Source organism: Zingiber officinale, chromosome 4B (assembly GCF_018446385.1).
Source record: "Zingiber officinale cultivar Zhangliang chromosome 4B, Zo_v1.1, whole genome shotgun sequence".
In the NCBI taxonomy this organism is placed as follows: Eukaryota; Viridiplantae; Streptophyta; class Magnoliopsida; order Zingiberales; family Zingiberaceae; genus Zingiber; species Zingiber officinale.
Genome location: NC_055993.1, coordinates 115,884,088 through 115,909,351, shown reverse-complemented (window position 1 = coordinate 115,909,351; position 25,264 = coordinate 115,884,088). Strand labels below are relative to the sequence as shown.

The following is a 25,264-nucleotide window of genomic DNA, read 5'->3' as shown; positions in this document are numbered from 1 at the left end:
AGATACACTTATGGTTTCTTATGGTTCATTTATGAATCACCACACAACCACCATCCACAATGAACCAAACTTAATTCATAACAATGGATTATAAGAGCCATGATTCTTGAAGAATGGGATTTGATCCTACATCAAACTATCAAATATATGATATTACCGAAATACCAGACTTACCAACAAATCCGTCTTTCATCATTTAGACATATCGACAAAATAATCCATCATCAACCATCCAACTTAGTCTTTGTAGAGCCATCATCATACCATCCAACTGAATTACTAATTTAACATGACCTACCAAACCAAACCAAACCACCCAACTACCTACAATTCTTTCCCTTTACACTTGTGTTAGTTGTCGGAGGCGACCCGTGAGCCTTGCGGAGGCGCCCCATGAACCCCGCGGAGGCGTCGCACGAGCCCCACAGAGGCGTCGCGCGAGCCCCATGGTCACCGCGGAGGATTTGGGGCTCACGGGAGGTTTTTTTTTTCTCACAAGGGAAATTTTAATGGAGTTTTTTTTTCTCATGAGGAAAATTTTAACTAATTAAACTTATATTAATAATTTCAATCAACTCCTAGCTAGGGTAGGGATAAGCTGAATATGTTTAATTAAACCTAATAAAATTCTCTCATTAATTTATTATTTTTAAATATTTATATTAAATTTTTTATTTTTAGTTAAATTATTTTATATTTAAAACATAAACCATATCTGCACGATACGATACTAAAATCGTATCGTTTCGGTCATAGACCGAAACTTCGATATGATTCGAAATTTTAAATCATTGTTTAAACTTGATTCCTAGCAACTCTCGAACTAACTTTAGAACAAAAACTCATTTACTCGTTCCCTAAGAAATTACTGATTTTGGTATCAGCAAAATATTAAGTTTAACTATACTCATGACTTAAAATTCCATTCTGTGTTGGGCGAAACGTGCTAAATTTCCTGTTTTGCCCGTTCGCTCGACATCGACATCGCTTCTGTGGGTTAGGAGGCACCGCGATCCCACAGTGACCTCTGCTGGGTCACGAAGGCTTGGGGCGACCTCCACGGGTTTCGGCGGGGATGTCTATGGATGCGCGAATCTCGGTGGGCATGTGCGGGTGGGATGCAGAAGAAATTATTAATTAAACTTAAGTTAATAATCAATCAAATCCTAGCTTTAAATAGGATTATCTAAAGAGACTTAATCAAACTCTAATAAAACCATCCTATTAATTTAAAAGATATATATACTATATTTGTTTTATCCAAAATATATAATAAATTATTTATTTATTTATCAAATGGAGCTGTCTCGATCCAAATGTTTTTTTTTTCTTTTTTAAAAATTATTATCATTATCTTAATTTTTTAATTTTTAATTAATATTTGATATTTTAAAAAAATACCGAAACCATACTACTGAAACCGTCGTTATCAATCGAAATTCCGATATGATTCGAGATTTTAAATCATGACTACTAATTATTTAACTTGAGGTACTAATAAAGTGGTAACATCTCTATGGTTTGGTTGATCTTTTAGGCTTGATTTGTGTTATTGGCACTAAAGGAAGGATACTTTATCGCCGGTAACAAGCCTCTCAACCCTCATTTCTCAACCAAGGATATTTTAGTCCTATATCGCTTAGTTGAGATGCTTGTTCTCTTGGAGAGTATAGTAACCTGGCAGTGCTCCACTAGGAGGCATATAGTGGCATGGTGAGCACAAAGCCGAAAAGTTGTGGTTAGCCTAGTCTGTTCCTCGCTTGACATAGCCCAAACTTAGGTTGTGCCAAGCATAATTCATGAATCGGGCCTGTTTCCTAGCACAACTCGACTTCTAGGTTGGACCCAGGTGCAATATGACTTGATTTTTGGCAATCGTGTTGGGCATGATCCACACTATGCCTATGTGTGGCTTGGCCCTTTTGCTACCTCTAGGGGTGGAGCCTCCTAGCTTCAACAAATCTAATGGTTGTAACATTCCCACTCAAACTAGAATATAAATATTATGTGTAGTAGTCTTGCTACATAAAATGAAGGGAAATGTTGGCGCAGGTAAAGTCGTTGCCATGTGACATTGAGATCACGGGTTCGAGTCGCAGATTAGCCTCTTGCAAAATGCAAGGGCTACATACAATAGATCTAATGTGGTTCGACAACCCTTCCCTAGGACCCGCATTGGCGGGAGCTTTGTGCACTGAACTACCTTTAATCTTGCTACATAAAATAGAAAATTACCACAACTAAAATAATAAGATGGAAAAACAATAAAGATGTAGGCACAATACTAGAACACTAAATGGCACGCTCTTTGATTCCATGCTCTTATCTTCAAAAGGGTTGATAGTGGAACTTGATGAGAATACGAGTTCCTCTAATCTTCAAATAAGTATAATCTTTACCCTCTCAAATTGAAGATTCTTTAGATTTAGTAGTTTGGGAATTTGAATAGAGAAATTTTGAAAAGATTTAGACAAGAGTAGATGGATTAGGATTTCAAGATCTACTCTTGGGACAAGGTGTTAAAGTCCAATATTACTTTGAGAGGCAAGCAAGGTTTAAAATTCCATGTCGTTTGTTGTATTTTCAGTTTTTGATTAGAATGTACCGTGCTGGACTTCTAATATATGGTGTCGGTGATGAATTAAAAGGGGAAGGAAGGAGATAAAGAAGAAAAAGAAGAGAAGACAACATTATACCTAAGTTCGTAGTTTGTTGCTCATTTAGAATGGTACAATTTTGACATATTTTGTTTGAACACAATCTACAAAAAGATAACTAACATTATTTCAATTAACTTTACATGCATTGTAGTATATTAAAGGGTATCAAGTGCCGACATGACACAATTCTCAATTGACAAAACTACACAATAAAGGATTACCTTGGCCAAGTAATACCAAATTTCAATAGCTTATTGGCTCGACTGTGTTGCTGATATGGTATGAGACTTCAAATCATGGAGGCAAAGAGGTGATGTAAGAGAGATGACCTAGGAAGGTTTTGAGATCATGAAATCGAGGATACTGGAAATCTAGAATTAATCTATCTCTTGAAGTTGTAACGAACATAAAGTGTGATAAAAATGTTTTATGCGAAAGTAAGATTTTGATTTTTGACACTGTAGAAGGTATAGCAACTGTTAATCCAACTTCAAGAAAAAAAATCAAACATTAAAGAGAAGACCCTAATTCGGGTTGTCAACAAATGAATTGAAAAGGATGTTGATTTGGGTTCTTCGTGGTAAAGGACTAAATCAATTGACTGACAAGAAGAGAAAGATTCTAATAATCTTATGTTTAAGCTTAAACAGAGCAAAAGTCAATATTTGGCATGAAGGGAAGAGGGCCCTTATAAGGAAGATAATGATAGGATAGCCATAAATTCTAATGCCTTGGGAAACTCATCAAGATAGGTGAATAAGTCTAATGACTCAACGACAATGCTGAAAGATTGAAAGTTCAGGTGCATACCTCAGTGTAGGAATGTCTAGGTAGATTGAATCTTCGATCATTTTACTTGAGAGTAGATGTTAAGTGAGACATCTACTACAAGAGAGTGTTGGAGGAGATAATATACCTAATCTAATCATAAATCATGCACACAAGAGGAATGAAAGATGAAAAATTGAGGGTGAAATTTTGAACCTTGACAATATTTCAATATGGTTGAAGAACGAAGAGAGAGGATGGTTAATAAAATTTTAGAATATGAATTTTATCTTCAAGATTAGTATTTTTCACTACCCTTTCTTATTCTATTGCTACCTTCTTTTATATTGCTTTTTTTAAAAAATATATAGATATATTCCTCTTTCTCTCCTTTTCTTTCTTTTTCTTTATAAGTTTGGGCAAAAACCCTCTAAAAGGTCCCTATATTTAGAAAAGGCCTTGACTTACTCCACTTGTATAAAAGTACCCAAATAAGTGTTAGGACCTTTGCATATGAATGGTCAGATAACTAGAGGGGATGAATAGGTCCTACAAATAATTCTTTTAACTCTTTTTAATGCCTAAAAAGAGCCACACAATGAGTTAATGGAGCGGAATAAATACTTAAAGCAGATTTGCATACCAAATCGCTAACAAGTTATATAACGTGATTGTAACCCTCATTCCTACGCCATAGCTTATGACATTGTTAGTCACTTCCAGAAACCTAACTATCTTTCTTTTTCACAAATAAGCTCTGAAGGCGGTGAAAGCTTTTACAACATGAACAATATAATGAGCTTGGAGAGGAAGGCTAAAGGATTATGAGGTTTATTATGATCTAACCAATATATTTTTCTACCCTTTGAATTTCACCTTGCTCCCATTTATATAGTGGTTAACCCCTTTACAGTTCACTTGTTAATTGCTCATCTATCATTGATCAATCAATTGGATCCACCATTAAGCAGTTTGAGTTCGTCAACAGCTACTTGAGTTGACTGGATTTCATTATCAATTGATTGATCCACTGTAGCTCATAGGTTGTTCAATCGTTGCACCATACAACGATTCCTTTTGACTTTCCTATTTTAGCATTAGTCGATATTCATCATTAGCTAATTAACCATAGATAACCTGGGTCAACTCCTTAATCAACTTAGCCCACTTGTTCATTGGAATCAGCTCTAGTCAATTGGAAGTCTAACTATGATCATCTTAATGATCAAGTTTGGTCTATGTTGAGAGCTATCCTCTTCCACGGATACTTTCAACTCTCGCAACTCACATACTAAAAATGTGGAACCGCCACATCAGCGGCCCCTCCTTGCAACTCACATACTAGAACTTACCTTCTGTAGCTTGACTTTGTCACCAAGGCGTCTCATATCAGTTTGCTTGTTCCTTGGATGCACCAAACTCTCGGCTCGTTGCATGTGCCATCCTTTACGCTTCATCTACATACCTCCCCTTCTTTGCAGTTGTTGTCAACGTTGTGTCTCAGTCATCCTTGTCTTGTGGTCCCTTAGATATTCCATACCATCTTTCTCTAATCTCTAGTGGATCTTGGACCACTAAGCCACTAATTTGGCACATCAAATTGTGCTTAATGAGTTGCTCCCACACCATCTCAATGCTTCTTGTCCTGTGGTCTTTTGATTGCCTCATTCAACCTTCTCCAATCTCCAATGAACCTCCAAGCCATAGAACATGTTATCTTGACCATGCCAAGTGATTATCAGCACTTTACCTCGTTCAGTCATGAGCTTTTCATGCTCTATATTGTCCTACCAACTTTCTTAACAACTTAAACACATATATTAGATGCAATATGTATGGACTAACTTAGACCCTTTACATAAACATCAAGAAACAAATCAAATTGGACCACTTAAGGAATGATTGTACCAAAATTTCATGATATAATGCTAGTTGTTGGCTGCCAATTTCAGTGATGTTCGATCGACTTTGATGACCGGTGGTATTCTAATTGGTGGTCGATGAGATTCCTACAAAGATCATTAGTAATTGGGAAATAACATTTAAAAGGATTTGAGCATTTCTAAAAAAGAGGCCTTTTAAGAATTTCCCCCACAAATTTCTTCTTTCTTTTTTTTTTTAAATTTAAACTCTCATGTGGGCCTTAATTAGTGGAAAAAACTTTTTGGGTTAGATAGAAAGGCATATAGTTGTGGAAAGGTAAAAGTTTTCCAAAGTAGGAAGAGGTAATGCAATTTGAAGGGAGAACTAGTGTGAGGCAGGAAGAGCAAGTATCATGGAGAAGGAATTGGGAGGGATTGTGCAAGTAACCCAATTGCAATTTTAGTTGAGAAGGATGCTACCATGGTTTGAACTCGTATTGTGCTGGGGTGGCAATGTCGAAATGTATCGTCCCGATAAATTACCAAAATTTGAAACTACTCCATAGGTTAATCATGTCATTGAATCATACTAACATGTAACACTCTTTGACATGCTCAAAACTGCATAAGTTGAAGTCATGTTTATTTTTTTTTTAATTTTTGTTCACGCAATACAATGTTAAAATTGTACAATTCTATATGGGAGATTAGGAATATAGATGCGGTCTTTTCTTATTCTTCTTTTTCATTTCCTTTCTCCATCAGCACCATATGTCGAAACACCAATATAATACCAAAATAGTATTGTTCTAGTCAAAGTTCGAAACTCCGACACGGCTCAAGATTTTGAATCTTGGATGCCACTATTCTATTTGCTATTGGCTTGAGTGAGGATAGCAAAGTAAGGTATGTGAACAAGTAGTTTAATAGTGTGAAGATAGGGGTTGTTTAAAATGATATTTGGAGATGGATTGGAGAGCTGACATAAGGATTATCCAAAGTATAGGTGTCATAGAGGCCTAGCAACTAGATCAACAAAAATTCTATAGTGAGGGAGATAGAGGAGAAGTTGCTTGGGCAAGAGCTTGGAATAGAGCAGAGAGGCTATAGGGGTGTTGGCCCTGTTTGCAGCACAAGGGACCATGCCTTGCTTATAACTTGGGTGCTACAGGGATGCTGTGTCTTTTAGAAGGGATGAGTAAACTATTACTTCTTAGTGGTAGATGAAGATGCCATTTATAGGGAAAATACTAAGGGCTGAGAACAAGGTCCAGTTATTTATAATGTTATAGATAGAAAAGACAAGGGAAGAATGCACCAGTGCAGCATCAGTCATGGCTCAGTGATCCTACCTATCTTATCAGTTGATGTAGGATTTCATGATGGACACGACTTTGCTGGAGTAACCAATGTGTGGCGCTCTTGCTTGAGCACCTTGAAGATTTGGACTTGTAGGTTTAATTAGTGATGCATTCTTTTCCAAGGTTGTATGCAAGAAATAGCAGCAAAATGTCCTCTTCCTTGGGCACTGAGAAGTACCACTTCCTTGCCAATGGTTGGACATCAAAAGGGGCAATCAACTCTGGGCATGATTAAAGCAGGTGGATCACATAACCTTGTCGAAGGTTGCCGGAGAGGGAAGAGCGAGAGAGAGGTGGAGGAGAGAGTTGAAGAAAGAGTTGGATGTGGGAAGGAAGATTGTGCCATCACATAAATATGTGGGCTATGCTATCTCTTAAGAGATAAAGTTGGCAAAAGGCGACTGCGCTCGCCCCTACCGCCCCCGCCAACCCGTCCCAGGGCCAACACAGAGGAGGTAAATCACGGGTGGCTACTAGCCCATGGAATAGTGACTGGTGCATGAGGGAGTCATTTACCTCGGTTATGTCGAGATTCGAACCCTAGACGTTAAGTTGGCAGCACCTCAGGCGTTAGCCACTAGACCATCCCGAAGGGACTATCTCCTAAGAGATAAAGAAATAAGAACTCGAGGAGAGAGAGGCAGGTATAATGTTTAAGTGATTAAGGTGGCATTATGCCCATATTAATAAGTTTTGTTATTTGGACTCAGGTATGATTACTTGACATGGTATAGATCTAGTTGTCAAATAATGATTTTTTTTTCAAGGTGGGGACACTTGGAATCTCAAAAAGGGTGTAAATTTAGGATTCAGGTAAGGGAACAAAACAAATATAAATGCTACTATAATTTAATATTAATCTGATATACACCTAAAATTTATTTGTTAATCTGTACATATTAAATATATTTAATAATTTAATATGTTATTAATAACCTAGTTAATAAGTATGGATGTATAAGGTATATTTTTTAATAATCTGATTAATTGGTCAATTATTATATACCTTAACTTATTAATTCCCTATCTCTTTAAACTTAATCTATCTGTTCCGTTATATAATTATAAAGTTGGTTGGCTAACCACTTACTTTAAATGCTTGAGTTGTAGAATATAGAAAAAGTATGATTCTATGGACTACTGCACTTGTCCATGTAACTAACACTAATGGGCATAGAGCCTCTTAGCTTCAACACAACTTAAACCCTACCTGATCTGCTTTATCCTAATATTTGATTAAGAGTTGATTCAAGAATTAGAGATATTAATTAGAGAAATTTAACAAAACTTGGGATTAATATGCTTAATCTGGATTTTTAAGGGATCATTTTGAGGATTCAAACTTGATTAATTTGAGCTTTGTTGACCCAATAGATGGTTAGATCAGATGGTGATCAAATTGAGGTTGCTTTACTGTTGAACTAGGTGTGAATCAAATTGAGTAATTTATAACGGAGCAGTTCATTTGGTATTTTAGATATCACAACAGAAGTTTACTTATCTTGGACTGCTGAGTTAGTTTCTTCCTTAATAGATATCTTTCACCCCAATGGCAAGTGCTTACCTTCAAGTCCATTCAAGGAGAGCTAATAGAAGGCTTTTTTTTTTGTTTTCTTTTTATTTTTTTTTGTCGTCGCTTTTGCTTCATTTTTTTATTCGTCATATATTTGATATCATTTATTTAATTTTATCTAATTCTTCTACTCTAGGTGACCAAGTCATGGGAAGACTCAACACTTAACAAGATTGTTGAGTTGACAAAAGAAGGTCAACTAAATAAGCCAAGGCTAGAAAGGTGGTTAGATGAATTTGGCGAATACTATAGCAAGGTTGTTGTTGCTCTATCTTTGGGGATAGCTCTTCTTGGACCATTTATTTTTAAGTGGCCCTTCCTTGGTAACTCAGGTAATGTTCACATATGATAAGGATATTTATATGCTGCAAATTGTTGAGATAATTACAACTACTTAACTATTTATCGAATACAGTCCCTTCTGCAAATATAGAGGAGGCTAGCTACAGTGCATGCCGAGCATAATAAAAAAACTTAATAACAAAAAATGATAGTAATATGGTTGTCTTGCGCATGTCAAAAACGCTAGATGGATAAATAGTTAGAATCATGATTTAAAATCTGAGTTTCGACTTATGACCGGAACGATACAATTTCGATATTGTACATGCCACACCGATATGCCAAGCCAATATGGTTTTGGTATTTTTTAAATATATAATATATTAATTAAAAAATTAATTTAAATATTAAAAAATTTTAAAAACAAAATATTTTGTTTAAAAAGAAATATGAGATCATGGCGCCTCCATATGGCAAATAAATAAAAAAATATTATATATTTTTTAAAATTAAAATTATATATATATATATATATATATTAATGAGTGGAGTTGTCAATTTGAGTTGGATCCGATGGGTTGACCCGGCCTACCAAATAATTTAAGCGGGTTGGGTTAAAGTTTTATCAATCCATGTAAAGGTGGATTAGGGCGGGCCAACCCGCAAGGGTTGCGGGTAGGTAGGTTGGCCCGTGGGCTTAGGTTGGCCCACGGGTTAAGAAGAAGACAAAAAAAAAATCAAAATTTAAAACTAAAGTGTGAACTTAACGGGCTGCTGACCTGCCTAACCCGCAACCCAAATTAAAATTTTCAATATTTTCTATATATATTTTTTATTTTTTGGTAGGCTCATTGGCTGGCACATTTAACCTATAACCCACCTTGGGTTGAGCTGGGTTGGGGATTTCCCATGCCGCCATGATGGCAGAACAACCCACCCCGACCCATCAGACGATGGGTTTTTGAGGAGCCAACCCGCCCCACCACGGGTTGACACGTCTAACAGCTGTATTAATGAGATAATTTTATTAGGATTTGATTAAGCCTTTTAAAATCTTTAACTTAAGGTTAAAATTATTAACATAAGTTTCTTCCTTTATGCATCATCACACCGATCACCCATGGGCATCCCCCCTTGACCCACGGAGGTCGCCGCGGGATCGTAGTGCCTCCGTGACCCTATTGTGCAGTGTCGGGCTGAGGGTGGAACGACAAATTTTGTCCATTTCATCCGGCATAGAACAAAATTTGAACCATGGTTAGAATTAATATTCTATTCATATATATGCTACTAAAATATAAATATATACACAAATATACAATAAATGCAAACATATGTTAATGTATATGCATTATTTGTTCAATCAAACCTCCATAATTAATTGCCATCTTCATTGCTCACATGTCAATTAAACCGTTCTTGATTTTTTGTTAAGAAAATTTAAGTTACGTGTGTTTGTTAACTTTCTTTGTGAAATTGAAAGTAATTAACCTTTTTTAGTTTTCTACGGTTCGCTTCCAAATATAATTGTTAGCAATTTCATTTTTTGCTTTTTGGGAAGATCTATGATCTTTCCATTTCAAAATTTTCTTTTATCATTCTTAAGATGAAAATTCAAAGCCAATTTTGGGCAAACCTTCTATAAGCATACATTAGTGCCACAGTGAGGAATTTATCGAGGCTCAAAATCACTCCCATTTACCACAGTTGCTATAGGCTTCCCCTAGGTTAGAAATTAATAAACATTACTTACATTTCCTAAGAGGAATGAAATAATGATATCGAGTTAGAGTTATTAATCAATCTAATGGTCACCGCCATATCCTAGTTTTAACATCTTTCAAACTTATTAATCAGTATTTGACAACAACATTTGCTCAATTTAGTGCTTTGTTAATATTGTGTGATTATAGAAACACAAGCCACATCCACTAATCACAAATGGATCATGTGATAAGTGCATAAGAGAATGGGCCAATGCTCCAAGTAACTTGCATAAGGGCAGAGAGATGCATGTGTGAGAACTGAAGTCCTAATAAAATATAAAATGGATTGAGATCCTCATTAACATGCTAATGGATTGAAGTTCACTTGAAGCACAAGGGTGGTAGCTCATAGGCCAAGGAGCTTAATTACTGGCTAAAGGGTGCCAAAGTGAAGGGACTGGTCTTGTTGAAATATTACAGACTTGAACAATAAAAGTGCAGGAGTTCATGTAGCATGAATATTCAAATGATTTCAATTTTCAACTAACCAAGTTCCCTAGGTTTCTTAGATGCTTAGAGCAAACTGTTCTAGACATGGAGGTTCTGAAGTCAGAATCATCCAAACACAATAAGATCATCTAGGACATTGAGCTTGTTCATCAGGACGAACTGATTTGTTAGACTTGTTGTGTTGATAAATATAAGAACTCTGCCATTTTATGGCCAGAGTACTTGGATTCGTTATATTTTCCTTCAACTTTGGTTCTTCCCTCTACAGGTCTTAGACAATGAACTCATCCATATATCCATATAGCATTTTCGCCTCAGAGATGTAGGAATGTTCCTTGTTTGGAGGAAGTTGAAGGAAGTTTAGTCATTGATGATTGGCAAGAATTTCCTCCCTAGAAAAATTTCTCTAGCTAAGCAAGACATAAAACAGAGGGTGTGCCTTAAATTATTGTTGTTGAAGGAAGTCCCCTACTTTTTGGGTCTTAGTCTTCACCTCAAGTATGAGGTCTTACTCCTTTTTCATTTTAGCATGCACCTTGGAATTCTTGGCTACCTTCTTTTATTTTAGATGCCTCTTTGGGTCTTCGTCTTCATTTTGGTTTAAGTTCATATGGCCCTTTTGTTTCAAGATGCCTCTTGGAATCTTTGGTTAGAGGTCTTATGATTTTTTTTTTGTAAAACATTTCTTTGGGGCTTAGTCTTTATATTGGATTTGAGGGCTTGTGCCCTTTTAATTTCAAGATGCTTCTTTATTGGAACCCTAGAGCTAAGGTCTTATGCACTTTTATTTTGGGACACCTATTATGTCTTAGTTATCATTCTCATATGAGGTCTTATGCCTTTATAGACTCTTAACTAAATATCTTTTGCCCTTTTATTCTAGGATGCTTCTTTGAGTCTTAGTTTAATCTTATGTTTGAAGCATGGTTTGAAGTCTCACACCGTGCCGGGTGAAAGATCAAAAATCATTGAAACTCGATACCGCTTAACACTAAGTTTCAAAATCTCGAGTTGTGCCGTAGTTTTGATTTTTGATTGAAAGATAGTATTCCAATATTGTGTTGACGTTCTAATGCATGGTGTTGGCGACAGATTGGAAGTTGAATGTGGAAGGAGATGAAGTAAAGGAAGGAAATATTGTTTGTACGGAGTGATATTGAGTTTCGGTAATTTACCAAAATGATAATTTTTTTTGACTGTTTTTCTTGCTAGACATGACACAAGATTTAAAACCATGCTCGACATATATGCAAGACAATGTCTCTTTTCTATGCTTCCGCTCCTTCTTCAACTCTAATCCATTGTCGACACCATACATCGAAATATCGGCATGATACCGAAATAGTATCGTTCTAGTCAAAGATCGAAACTTGGCATGACTCAAGATTTTGAACTTTGGCTTGAGACCTTTGACCTAAGTTTTTCTCTAAAGAAAAAATTTCAGGAATCATTTCTCTGTCTTGATTTTCATCTTGTGTCTGAGGTGCTATTCTTTTTTTATTTGAGGATGTCTCTTGGAACCTTTAACCTGCGTTTATCTGCCTTTTATTTCAGGATGCCTCTTTAGGTCTTAACTTTCACTTGGTATCTAAGGTCTGATGCTCTTTCATTTCAAGATATTTCTTTGGACTCTTGAATCAATGCTTTTTTATTTAGGATGCCCCTTCTTATTTGACTACAACTGCAGAGATGATAACTATGGCTTCATATAGTCCAAATTTGTCTGCTTTGGACAATTGGACATCTTGCCTATGGTCAATCTTCTTGGGAATTAACTTGGTTTGAAGTCTAATGAGTGGCTTAGAGCATCAAAATTAATTCTTTATAAAATCTTTAAGATTAATCTTTTTTTTTTGTGTAGAACATGTAAAGATATTTTCAATTTTTAATACAAGCATTTGAAAGTAAAGTGATTGGTGAACTGAATTTTAATTCTTGGTCTATAGTCATTCTGGCCCTCAATGTAAGTTTTAAAGTTAGCTAAGTTCTATAACCTAGGGAGTAAGGATTTCCTTCCATTCTAGACTGCTCTACTTATAAGCTCCAATTCACACCTCTGGTGGCATTCAATATGACCCCTTCCAATTAGGCACGACCTTTCTCTGCTGTGTAGGTCAACTTGCTTTCATCTTTCTCAAGACTAATCCTCCCCATCTGAAGCATTATATTAATTTCATTAATAAGGCTTATAAAATTTTAACTAAATAACAATTTTCTTATTTAAATCTTCAATACTCTTTTTCTTTCTTGCCATGACCAACTTGTACTGTGCTATGCGACCACAGGTACAATTCCAACTAATTTTAGCAAATCCATTCCAAGTTCACTTGAATGTTCTGATTTTGTTCATCCTGAGTAAAATTCATTTTCCTATAAGATGGCAGTGTTATCTCTCCAGTCTTGGAAGCGCAATATCCTGTTGGTCACTCAAGTCTGCCTCTTAGTTTGCGGATGTGGCATGTTCCATTTTTCATCACTAAATGGGTAGCTCAAACATAGTGATGGTATCCAACCACAAGAAGTTATGTTCTGAACTAGTTCCGCTTCCACCTATTTTAAGAAATAATTTACTTCTACGATTATGAACTTCTTTGACCCTTTCTTCTCCTATGAAAAATCCCCAAGATATCAACTGACTTTAGATAGGACAACCTAACACCCTCTTAACTGTCACTATGTCATGATGAGCTTCCAAGCCACCTTTACAAATTTCTGACAACATTCACGCCAGCTTCAACCCATAAGGCTGAGCAGAAGTATGTGCCTCTTATCATCTTAATAGCTAAGTTCCTAGCTCTGATTTCTAAATATCCTTTCATTGATTTTCCTGAACAGGGTAAGGCTGCGTACATGGGTTCGAATCCTAGAAACAACCTCTTGCAAAAAATAGGGTAAGGCTGCGTACAATGGATCCTTCCCCGGGACCCCGCATGGCGGGAGCTTCGTGCACCGGGTTTCCCCTTTGATTTTCCTGAACACCAATAGGGCCACTTCCGGATGAAGACACCTCAGATAAAGCATGGAAAATAACCTTTTTTGCAAAACCTCATTGATCAAAGTTTACTTGACAGCCTGATTCAGTTTTAAACAAATCATTTCAACCTTAAAGCCAGTTGATAGACCCTAACTAACCCTTACTAATAGGTGATAGGTTCTAGATTAAATTTCAGGATACAAAACAAAGAGAAATATAAGGGAATTCAAAACAACATAGATATTCATCGGTTTATATTCCTATTGCTGCTAAATCCACATGAACTTCTCGTATGCATTACTTTACTAAGAAAATGAGGGTTTTGCAAGGGGAATGAAAACATTGTTGTGGAGTTCTATTGCTGCGATGGGTAAGACAAGACTTACACAAGACATGGAGCTGGAATTACCTGGAGCCTGAGGAAAGAGGAAGCACTGTATGGGTGCTTTGCTGTCTGAAATTTATATTCATTAGTAGTTGCATGGTTTTTTTTTTATGTTTATTCTCCAATAGTTGTATTTTTGTAGTGCAATGCAGTATGCAATAGAACCTTGTAATCATAATTTGTAGTTTTAAATATCATCAAAATGGTAAACTCTACAAAATTGTATATTGAAGGAAATGCAAAATTTGTGAGGAAAATATGGAGTTGGAATTACCTGGAGCCTGAGGAAAGAGGAAGCACTGTATGGGTGCTTTGCTGTCCGAAATCTATATTCACTATTAGTTGCATGGTTTTTTATGTTTATTCTCCAATAGTTGTATTTTTGTAGTGCAATGCAGTCTGCAATAGAACCTTTTAATCATAATTTATAGTTTTAAATATCATCAAAATGGTAAACTCTACAAACTTGTATATCGAAGGAATGCAAAATTTGTGAGAAAAATATGGTTTATATAATGAAAAGTATATTCCTATAGTAATGGGATTCAAGTGTTGCATTATGAAAAATGTTCAGTGACCAAAATTATTTAAACTATTGTTATTAGAATTTTTGTTACCTTGATAAGGTTAGTTATTCATAGTTGCTGTGACTGGTTCCTGATAATTCAAATGATTACCAACTCTGTTTATTATACTCGATTTGAGATTCTGAAGCTGATTTGTAACTGTAATTGCTATTTGAGATGCTTTTGGGGCATTTCTCTTTTATATGCTGTAAGTGTTAGTGGACATTCATTTTTTCCTTGTAGTTTCTAGAGGCTCAGTTTACCGAGCTTTGGGTCTTATGGTGGCAGCATCACCTTGTGCACTTGCTGTAGCTCCCTTAGCTTATGCTACTGCAATCAGTGCATGCGCACGGAAGGTAATAGTTAAGGTTTTCTCCTATTTTCTATTGATGGTTGACTTGTGTTAGTATATTTATACTTATTCTCACATTTGCCTTGTTTTTGTGCTAACTAGCATTTCATCAAATTCACTTAGGTTTTTATTCATGTATGGTATAAACATGAAATCTTGCATGCTTATTTTCTGGACCAAGCAAAGATCAAGTCTTGTGGTTTTAGTTTACTTACTTTTATATGGTAATGCCATGTGTACTGACTTATTCTGGTGTTACCATGTGCTTCTTGTTACATGAAGAAAATATGTAACGGACAACTGCAACTAATCTGACATTATCTGTTAAGATACCTAGTGCAGGTACATGTTTTCTCATGGTGGGCAGCTAACAGTAGAGACGTTTTGTTATGGTTAGGAATACATGGACCACAATGTATATAAGTTATAATAACTTCTGAGGAATAAATATTTGGAAATCTCATGTTCTCTTATCATCCTTTTGGAGAAATCATTTACTATTAATCACTATAATCCCATGTTAGACCACTTCTGCCATTCAAGATGATGAGGATTTGGGAAAACAATATTGAATGACACACAATGACAACATTACTCAAAACACCAATTACACCTTTGAAAATGACAACACAGAAAGATAATAAGAATGTATCCTGGCAAGACTTATTATCTAATTAATTAAAAATTTAGAGAAAGTGTAACAACTTTATAGATTATATTAATTGGTATGATAGAAAAGATAAGCATTTCCTACATCATATAATTTATTTAAAAAGTTTAACCAATTTGTATTGGTTTATACTATTCAATAATGGCACAATATGACATGAGCCATTATGATTGTCATGACATACCACAAATTGCCAACTCTAAGAATGGTTCCTATCTCTAGCACTTGATCTACATTGTTTGGTATCACTTCAGTGTTGTGCCACATCAAGGCTTTAAAAAATGGCCTAGGTGTTTTAGACAATTGGCATCTTATGCAAATTTAACATGCAATGTTGATGTAAAGTAAATTGCGGAAATTACAAACAACAATAACATGGTGAAGAATTCAATTCCAAACACTTTATGTACAACAAATTTGAAGATTGCGGAAATAATAACACAAATTTTCATAATTTTAACTTTTTTTTCATACTTTCTCAGCTTAATATGACTATGAGCACATATATGTCATGAGCACGCATGGTTAGTGACAACATAAGCGACACTGGTAGTGTGCTAATGTAAGTATTGTGAGATTACTTGAAATGAGTGTAAGTGTATGAGTTTGCTCTAATATCAAAAGTGAACTTTTACTTGACTTATGACGAAGTGACATTAATCGTTTCTTTATTCGGGGCCATGAGAATAGTATCATCAACATTGATCCAAATAGCCTGACCATGGTTTGAAATCATCGGTTCAAGGGTTTCAAAATGTCGACCCTTAACCTTAACCTTCCAAGGTGGTTATGGTTCGGAATCACCAGTTACAATTTGGTTCATGGTTCGTGTTGGTTCAAGATTATGATTATTTATTTTAAAAAATATTTTAAAAAATAAAAATATAAAAAAGAGCTTATACTTATTTAAGTTGTCTACGTATCTCCTTAGTGCAATTTGGAATCAAAACTCATGTACTTCATTTACGTTTTTACCTTGTTTCCTTAAGAAGTGACGTTACTCATTTCCATTTCTCATTTCCATAGTGTTAGTTTCTTTGGTATCATACTCTTCTATTTCGTCATTTGAAAGTTGCATTCCTTGTATTCTTGTTGCAGCTCTCGTCCAATCATTAAGTAATGGTTGTACTTTCAATGAGTCAGGAGATAAAGTAGGTCTTCTTTCATCCAATATATTACCTTTGAAACTAAACGTCTAGAATTTCTTTTGCTATGTTGGAGAACAAGAAGTCTTTTGCGACCACCATGGTAGGATATCGAAATCGGATTCCCTATATCTTTTATTTAAAAAAAAGTCGTAAAATAATTCTAATATCATGTAAATTACTAGTATTTTGTACAATATTAACAGTATTAAAAAAAGAATTTTTAAATGGAATTAAAACATCACAATACATAATTAACATTTCATGTAAACCATCTAATTCAAGTGTAGGGTCTAAAACAAATGCAACTAAATAAATATCATGAATATGATATTTTTTTATTCCATTTTGGTTTTATTGCTAACACGCAAGAAAATAAAAATTCATTCACATGTTTATTAAGATTAAAGCTATGTTAAAAAAATTCATCATTACACCGAAAAATTGTTCAGTTGCATAATTAAATATTTTTAAAATTGCTCAAATACAACATATATTCAATTGGTGTGGAAATAAATATACATTAGTATTATTAGTATTTGTACAAAAAAATTAACATGACAATTCTTTATATCGAAATGAATCTTGTTATAATTTATATGTTGAATTCTAATGTGTTGATATATTACGTTACTCTACTTTATTGTTTCAGTATACTAGGATATGTTCACAAATAAGAAATAATATTTTTAATTTGTTAATTTGATTTTTTAAAAAATTTTAATTCCTCTTGAGGATATAAATTTAAAGCATAACATACACATTGAATACGAAAAATAAACCATTAATCGTATGAGATATATACATTTAAGTTCGCCAATATTTGTAGTATTAGAACTAACATTATCAAATGATATTGAAAGTATTTTAGAAGTCAATTCATATTCTTCTAAAATTAAGCATAATAATTGAGAGATGTTGGGAGAAGTGTGTGCTTCATCAAAGACTCGATATGCTAATTTGTCAATCTAATGACAAGTCATACCCATAAATAAATGAGTTTGCCAATAGTCATTCCAAATATTAGGCTTTTTATTTAATTTACTAAATTCTATAATTAATTCTTTTTTCTTTGTCTTATTAATTTTTTAATTATACAAGTAACTGTAATTCGGAGAACACGTTTAGTAGATGGGCTAAGTGATTCTTGACAAAAAAATTTCAAATGGGCATTAAGACCCAAAACTAAAAGAAAGATATTTTAAAGAAATGAATTTAGCTAATAATTCTCTTAATTTATTATCAGGATATTTAACTAAATTGAATTGGTACCTCCATTAGTCAATGGAAATCTATACAATTGTGTTTAAGAACGTTTAACTCCAAATTTCGTCAGGTGCTTCATTTCAATATGTCGCTTCAATGACTTATAGTGCATTCGATGGGAATTTGTAGGAGGTTTTGCAATACTTCCATTTTGCACATAATTCACTAGATAGACGAGTGGTTTTCTCAAAATATTTAGTAAAAATATATGATTTTAAAGGTGGAGTTCTCAAACCTTAGAAGATTTAGTACTTTCTTTTGTCTCGATTGTTGGAAGTTGCTCTAGTTCATCATCAATAAATTGAATGTTGTCGAGATCCACATTCAGAGACACTATTTCCTTGCACTTCCGAGATTGAGATGAACCTCCTTCCATTAGAATTGGAGAATTGAAGTTGAAAGCGATCGAGATTTTGGAATTTAGAGACAAGAGTAGAGAAGATGATGCGAAAACAATGAAATGAGTGGTCTATTTATAGAGTTTGGAGAATAACAGTCACTAAATTGTAGTTATTGATAAAAAAAAATGGTCAAATAATCTCAAAGTTTTTATTTAAAAAAATAAAAATAAAAACATTACTTAGACAAAAATTGGTGGTTTACTAGTGGCTTCAACAAGCAAATTCAAAAAACAAATGACGATGTGAACTACCGGTTCACGGCTTGAACCACATCCAACAACCCATCCCCAGACAAGTTGGTTAGGGTTCCGACTTATTTAATCAGATTAATGGGTAACTTAGGGATTGAAATGTCACCCGGCATGGGCGGTTTTTGTCGTTTTGCTGAGGAATCGAAATAGCACCCTATGTGTAGCCATTTCGAGCGCGCGTCGCGAGTAGCAGGACATCCTGAATGCATCGCCGGATGCTTCCGGTGCCGTCGGAGGTGCCACCGGACTCCTCCGATGTCGCTGGAGGCATTGCGGGGCACCTGAAGTATCACGGGCGCGGGAGGCGTCGTGACGTGACACTTCTGGCGGAGCCGGAAGGATAGCAGAATGCTTCTAGCGCCATCGGAAGCGTCGTCGGACGCTTCCGGTTTTGCCAGAGGCGTTGCCGGACGCCTCTAATGGTACCGGAGGCGTGCAGGGCATGTCGCGGGTGCGCATGCGTGCGTCACGAGCACTGTGCAAAATTAATATAATTCAAACAATTCCCACTTAAGTGTGATATTTTAAAGAGGTTTTCATAAACCCTAATTAAATTATCTCAATAAAATATATTTAAAATTTTTAAAAAATTAATAAATTTTATTAAATGATATTCTGAAATTGTTTTTAAGTTTTAAATTTTATTGAAAATTTTTAAAATTTTTTATAAAAATTCTAATAAATTTAATTTATATTCTGATATTTTTTTACTGTTTTAATTTTTAATTGATATTTTAATATTTTAATTATATATTATTTAAATTAATAATTAATTCAATGAATAAATAGTTAATTTATATAATTATTATATATAAAATGATATCTTTGTCTTAATTTATATAATTATGATTATTTAATTTGGGCATTGGAGAACTATAGAAGTTATCTAAGCAAAATGTTATAAGAACCAATTTTTCCATGTGATTCACGCATTCCTTTTAGTATTAGCAAGGTAACATATTATGATATATTAATTTTAATTTGAATTATTGAGAGCTCAGTTTTCTTTACCAAAGCTATATTTACTTATTTTTTCTAACAATATTAAGTTGTTTAATAATGGAGAACTTATATAAAATCAATATACAACTTATTTTTAAATTATACATAATAAATATATTTATCGAATAATTACTATATATAAATAAAAAATACCAAAATCGTATTGGCATGATACGATATCAAAGCCGTATCATTCCGGTTTGCGACCGAAATCTTGGCACGAGTCAAAATTTTAAACCTTGGGGTAACCGGCCAGTAGACCGGTTAGGAATCCGGTTCAGACTTGGCCCGTGGTCGGGTCTAAAATAGCCTTCTCAAATTAAGTTAACAAGTAGTTAAGAATAGGCAATGCCTATATGAAGAACAAGAGGTTTTTATTGGTAAAAGCATGGTTAATTTTATCCGTTGAAGAAATATAAACATTTCTTGCACTTATCAATAAAGAGTTGCTCAGAGAAAACAAGGACATTTTGTTTTATCTTTTTAATGTTGTTTGATAGGAAGTTTAAAAATTAAAATAATGGCATTGAAAACAATCTAGATAGTGGGTAGATGATGATGTCGGATATACAGAATGTTGGTAGAAATATATGCTCCTTAAACTTCAATATTGAAGTCATGAACGTGTATAACACGATCTCACTCATGATGCTCAGGATAACAATTATAATTTTCGGCCAGTTATGAATCGCAATCAATGGCATCATCATATGGGTCAGCAGATCACATTGAGATCATGGCTATTTGGATATGATGGAGTTCAACTTACAACCTTCCTACAAGTCTCTTCGTCTATATGTTTTAATGCACTCACGTTAAAGGCCTAGCACCTACTGGTTTCCTTGTCCTATATTTCCACGGGTTCTAATTCTAATTTTATCTGCTTTTTTTTTTCAGTTGTGAACTGAGCATTAATAGACATGTGGATCAATCAATTCAACTTTTAGATATCTTAGGAGCAATACTCCATTTGGGCCATTGAAAAAATGGTTTAATGAAGGTTTAAAATCTCAATGGAGCAGGAGTTGATAAAGATAGTCTGTGGCAAATTAGTGGCAGAGTAAGGAGATGGAGGTGGGGGTACTCCTGAGTTGAAGAAAACACTTGAACTCATGTGGTCTTCATGAAGCTCTTCACGTGGAGGTACTCCTGAGTTGAAGAAAACACTCATTGAACTCATGTGGTCCTCATGAAGCTCTTCATGAGCTGAAGAAGACTGTAGTGGAGCTGATTACAAGTTGTGTGTCTTTGTGGAGTTCTTTTGCGAGTCATTGCGGTTTTATGTTGAATTATATTGAGTCATCAAAGACCTTGACATTGCCAAAAAAAATGTTCCCAAGTTTTGTAGAGTTATTATGAGCTTTTGTTTGGAGTCCTATAATTCATAAAAAGTTCATATAAGTTTGATTCCTATAATTTTTTCCACCTAAGTGTACTATGGTTATTTTTAAAATGACTATAACAATTAGACGATAAATTTATTATAATTTTGGATAAAGAAGCTATAAAAGAAACATTGCTTGAACTTGTATTGACAGGTGTTGAAAATGTTGAAACATACTTAGGTTCGACATGATGCTTATACTCATCAACACAATTTATAGGGGTGACATCAACGTCTAGTTTAGGTACAGACGCTAGAGAGAGCACCAACTATAACACAACGAACTTGAGTGAGACGTTCACGGGTATCGGGTTAACAGAGATGTATATAGGTCTTTAGGTGTCTATTTTGATATGATACTTCATCAGACGTGAATAGCTCGTAAAGTCTCATTTTGTACATTTTGAACACACACACACACACAAACAAAATTTGTAGGGGTGACATGTGAGAGATTACTCGTAATGCTAATTTTGGATTTTTTAATTACTAGAATGATATGTTTCAATCCCGCCACTTGGTACAACATGACATTTCAAACTTGCATTAACCTCACTAAGATGTTGCAAGAATCGGAGCTTTCAATCAATGCAAGACATTTTAATTTCATTAGGGCTTCATTATGGGATATTAGTAGGAGGTGATGGGTAGAAGTAGCCTTTCCCTTGGGTTCCGCTTCCACTCATATATTTTGTAAGTGGACATCATTTCGATATTTTTTCCCAAAGTTTCTATGAATTTCAATTCAATTGTATACTACATAACTATATTACTTATTCTTGGAGATAAATAGGCCAAATGGGAGCGGATCAGAGTGGTGGAGCCAAACCATAACTTGGATAATACCTTCGACTTTTGTTGGCAAGGGTTTTACCACTGAGAGTGTTGTTGTGAGCTGATACCAGACATTGTAAAGAAACTGAGATACTAAATTTTAGGACTTGTATTAAAACGTTTTTGATAACTTTTTTGAGCTATATTTGCAATTGAAGTATATATGATGCAATAATTTTCTTAATATGTTGTTTTCAGTATTGAATAGTTTCTTGAAATTCCATCATTTTTTTATTGGAGTAATTTCGTTGTTATTAATGTAGGGAATTTTGCTCAAGGGCGGGCATGTCTTTGATGCTCTTGCAGCTTGCAAATGTGTAGCATTTGATAAAACGGGAACTCTCACAACTGGAAAGCTTATGTGTAAGGCAATTGAGCCAATTCATGGTCATTGGTTTAGAGGGAGCAAATCTGATGTGTCTTTGTGTTGTACACCGAATTGTGAGAGTGAAGCTTTAGCTGTTGCTGCAGCAATGGAAAAAGGAACTACACATCCCATCGGGAGGTAAACAAGGATTTAATGTTGCTCATAGTATTTGGTAGTTGCCATTAAAGTTTGATGATTCTTGTTTATATATCCTTAGGAATCCGTTAGAGAGGGAGGTCATAAAACATGTACATGAACATGAAGTGATAAAACTGTATTTGAACACTTGAACTTAATGTAGTAAAATAATTGTCTTAAATTTAATTGTTATTGTGAAACAGTCAGCTTATGCCAATTCTTACTGCTCGCATAATCATCTAGCTTGTCCAAATTTAGGAAAGCTGACTAGAAAAGTTAACTAGACACACTGTGCGTGGATATTTGAACAAAAAGATCTTGAAGTCTTGTTGAAGTTTGATTGTCTGGTGTTTTTAATGTTGAAGACTGTCCCGTCCAAGCAAGCAGAAAATAAGTGTGAAGAACAGGGGGAGGCCAAAGGAAATTATATTTAGCATAGTTAAAAGTGATACAGAAGATATGAATAAAATGCTAATGATATATTTTGCATGAATTTGAATATTGGATTAGAATTCATATATTTGACTCCTAATAGATGGCACTAATATAGCTTGATAATTATATAGATAAATGCCCTAGTTAGGCAATGTGAGACCATGATGTACATTAATCGAGGAAGAGTGACCTAAGAAAACTTGGTTAGCAACAATAAAAGAGGATGAAATTTATTTAAATATAGATGAGAATATAGTAGGGGATCAAACCCAATGATGTAGGAGGATGTATGTAGTTGACTTCAATTGTGAGATAGACTTAGACTTGGTTGATGTTGATGTTGTTGTTGGTTGCTTTCCACTTTTCCTTGAGGTACATATGCATGATTTAGCCTTCATATTGAGACTATGCATGATTTCAAGTCTCAGATTGAATAATGAATAGTCTTGTAACTGTCTATCACGGTTTCACTGCCTCTTATTCATTTTAAGCTTCAGGTCAATACGATAGACTCGCAAGTAGGCATTAACCATGATACATGGTATAGATACATGTTTGGCTTGTAAGTGTTGTGGGTATGTTCAAACCTTTCCTAATGGGTAAATTGTGTAGGATCGACTGCACCAACAAATTGTGCTTGTCTTTTTCATTATGGATTTTGGTTGTTTTTTGTTTTGCATCCTAGTAGTATGCATGCAAAGCAGAATCAGGATTTCAGGCTTGCTCCACAACTAGTTTGTTAATATGACACCATTAGAGGTTCTAGTACTTCTGTTACTGAATTGTCAGTATCATAATATCAAACTCCATTTTCATTTTTTTGGGTTTTCTATTTGTATCTGAACAATATATACTTAAATTGACCAGTACAAAGGAATATAATATTTTTGTCACTTGAATACATTGCAAGCTTATCTACAACATTTAGATGAAATTGAATATTATAATTTTTTATTAATTAGTTAATATGTTTTGACATGAGATTTTTATGGACATATTCAAACATGTTTAAATGCAGCCAGGCCAATAGAATCTACTATTAGAAGGGTTTGATTAATGGAATGGAAGGTGCAAGAGGTAAATGTAAGAAAGAATATATTAGCCATATAAAGGTATCCATATAATCCACTCAGCCCCTTAGCCACCAATTGAGCCTTTACTCAATCCTCAATGCACACAAGTGATGACTTCATGGTGAATGTACATTTGCAGCCTACTGTGGATCTGTCAAATAGTAGAGGTACTAGGTACTAGGTACTAGATCTCATCTAGCATTAGAATGTAACACACATCTCTTCCACCAGTGTGTGTCTTGACTTTGGATCTGAAACTGCCTTTGTAGCAGCAATCTTAGGAATAAGTGCAAAGACAAAAAAAAAAAGTGAAGACAGAATAAATAGGTGATAGTGCAACATAAGATAAAAAACAAGAAATATAATGAGTGGTAAGGCAATTGCAAGTACCTTTTTGAAGAGCAAACTAGAGGTCCAAATCAAATGGTGAATTTGGAACAAGAAAAAATGCTGGGCGAGGATTATAGTCTCGTTATCATCTATTATTGATCCTCATGGTGAAGCTTACTAGCGGCCCTGCTGGAGAAGTATTAGAGGAGGTAATGAAATGGACAATGTAGGAAATGGAAACACCTTAGTCACTGACTTTGAAGCAGATGGTGAGTCCAAGAATGAGGACAAATATGCATTGCTATCCCTTTAGTAACCAAGAGTAACCAAGGAGGGAAAGCACTCTTGATGAAGGTTTAAAATTATATTTCATGCCAGATTTTTGTCTCTACTGAAAAGGTACAATTTCATTATTATATCATACTATGTTGGTATAATTTTAATAATATAATTTAATTATTAATGATAATATGAATAATTTTACTTACTAGACATTGTAGCTTTTAATTAGTTATTTATTGTAATTAATTATCTACTGTAGTAAATGGCAGGTGGTCACATGATTGGAAATGTAGCATGAGTATAGTATCCAAAGAGATGATTCTTCTCAAGTGTTACAAAAAGATTTTTAATTCAATGTGCAATAGAACAACTATTTTTTGCTTGGAATGACATTTAGTATGGTAATTAAGCTAATTGACAAGCAATGTAGAGAAGAGCAAAGCGTGTTTGGAGAGTTAGGATTGCATTTGTACATGTAAAAACTAGTTTATTTTTGGCAATGCTATATTCGACAAATTTAATGATTTAGATAAACATAGTTTATTTAAGGTGATTGTAATTTAATAGGATTAATAATTTTTTTAGCCACATTTATAAGATAAGTAATGTTATACTCTAGAAATTTAATTTTTTAGATAAACAGTTTATTTAGGGTGATTGGAATTTATAAGGATACATTTGGGTATG

General features: G+C 34.5%; 1 protein-coding gene across 2 annotated transcripts in view; it reads left to right on the top strand.

Annotated features, from left to right (window-relative positions):
* LOC121976131 (probable cadmium/zinc-transporting ATPase HMA1, chloroplastic) overlaps nucleotides 1-25,264 on the top strand; it is a 62,078-nt gene that overhangs the window by 7,026 nt on the left and 29,788 nt on the right. For both annotated transcript variants that reach the window (XM_042528138.1, XM_042528137.1), the window contains exons 5-7: nucleotides 8,361-8,556; nucleotides 14,891-15,003; nucleotides 22,216-22,457. In XM_042528138.1, coding sequence (XP_042384072.1) covers nucleotides 8,361-8,556; nucleotides 14,891-15,003; nucleotides 22,216-22,457 — 551 coding nt within the window. The remainder of the gene's footprint in view (nucleotides 1-8,360; nucleotides 8,557-14,890; nucleotides 15,004-22,215; nucleotides 22,458-25,264) is intronic.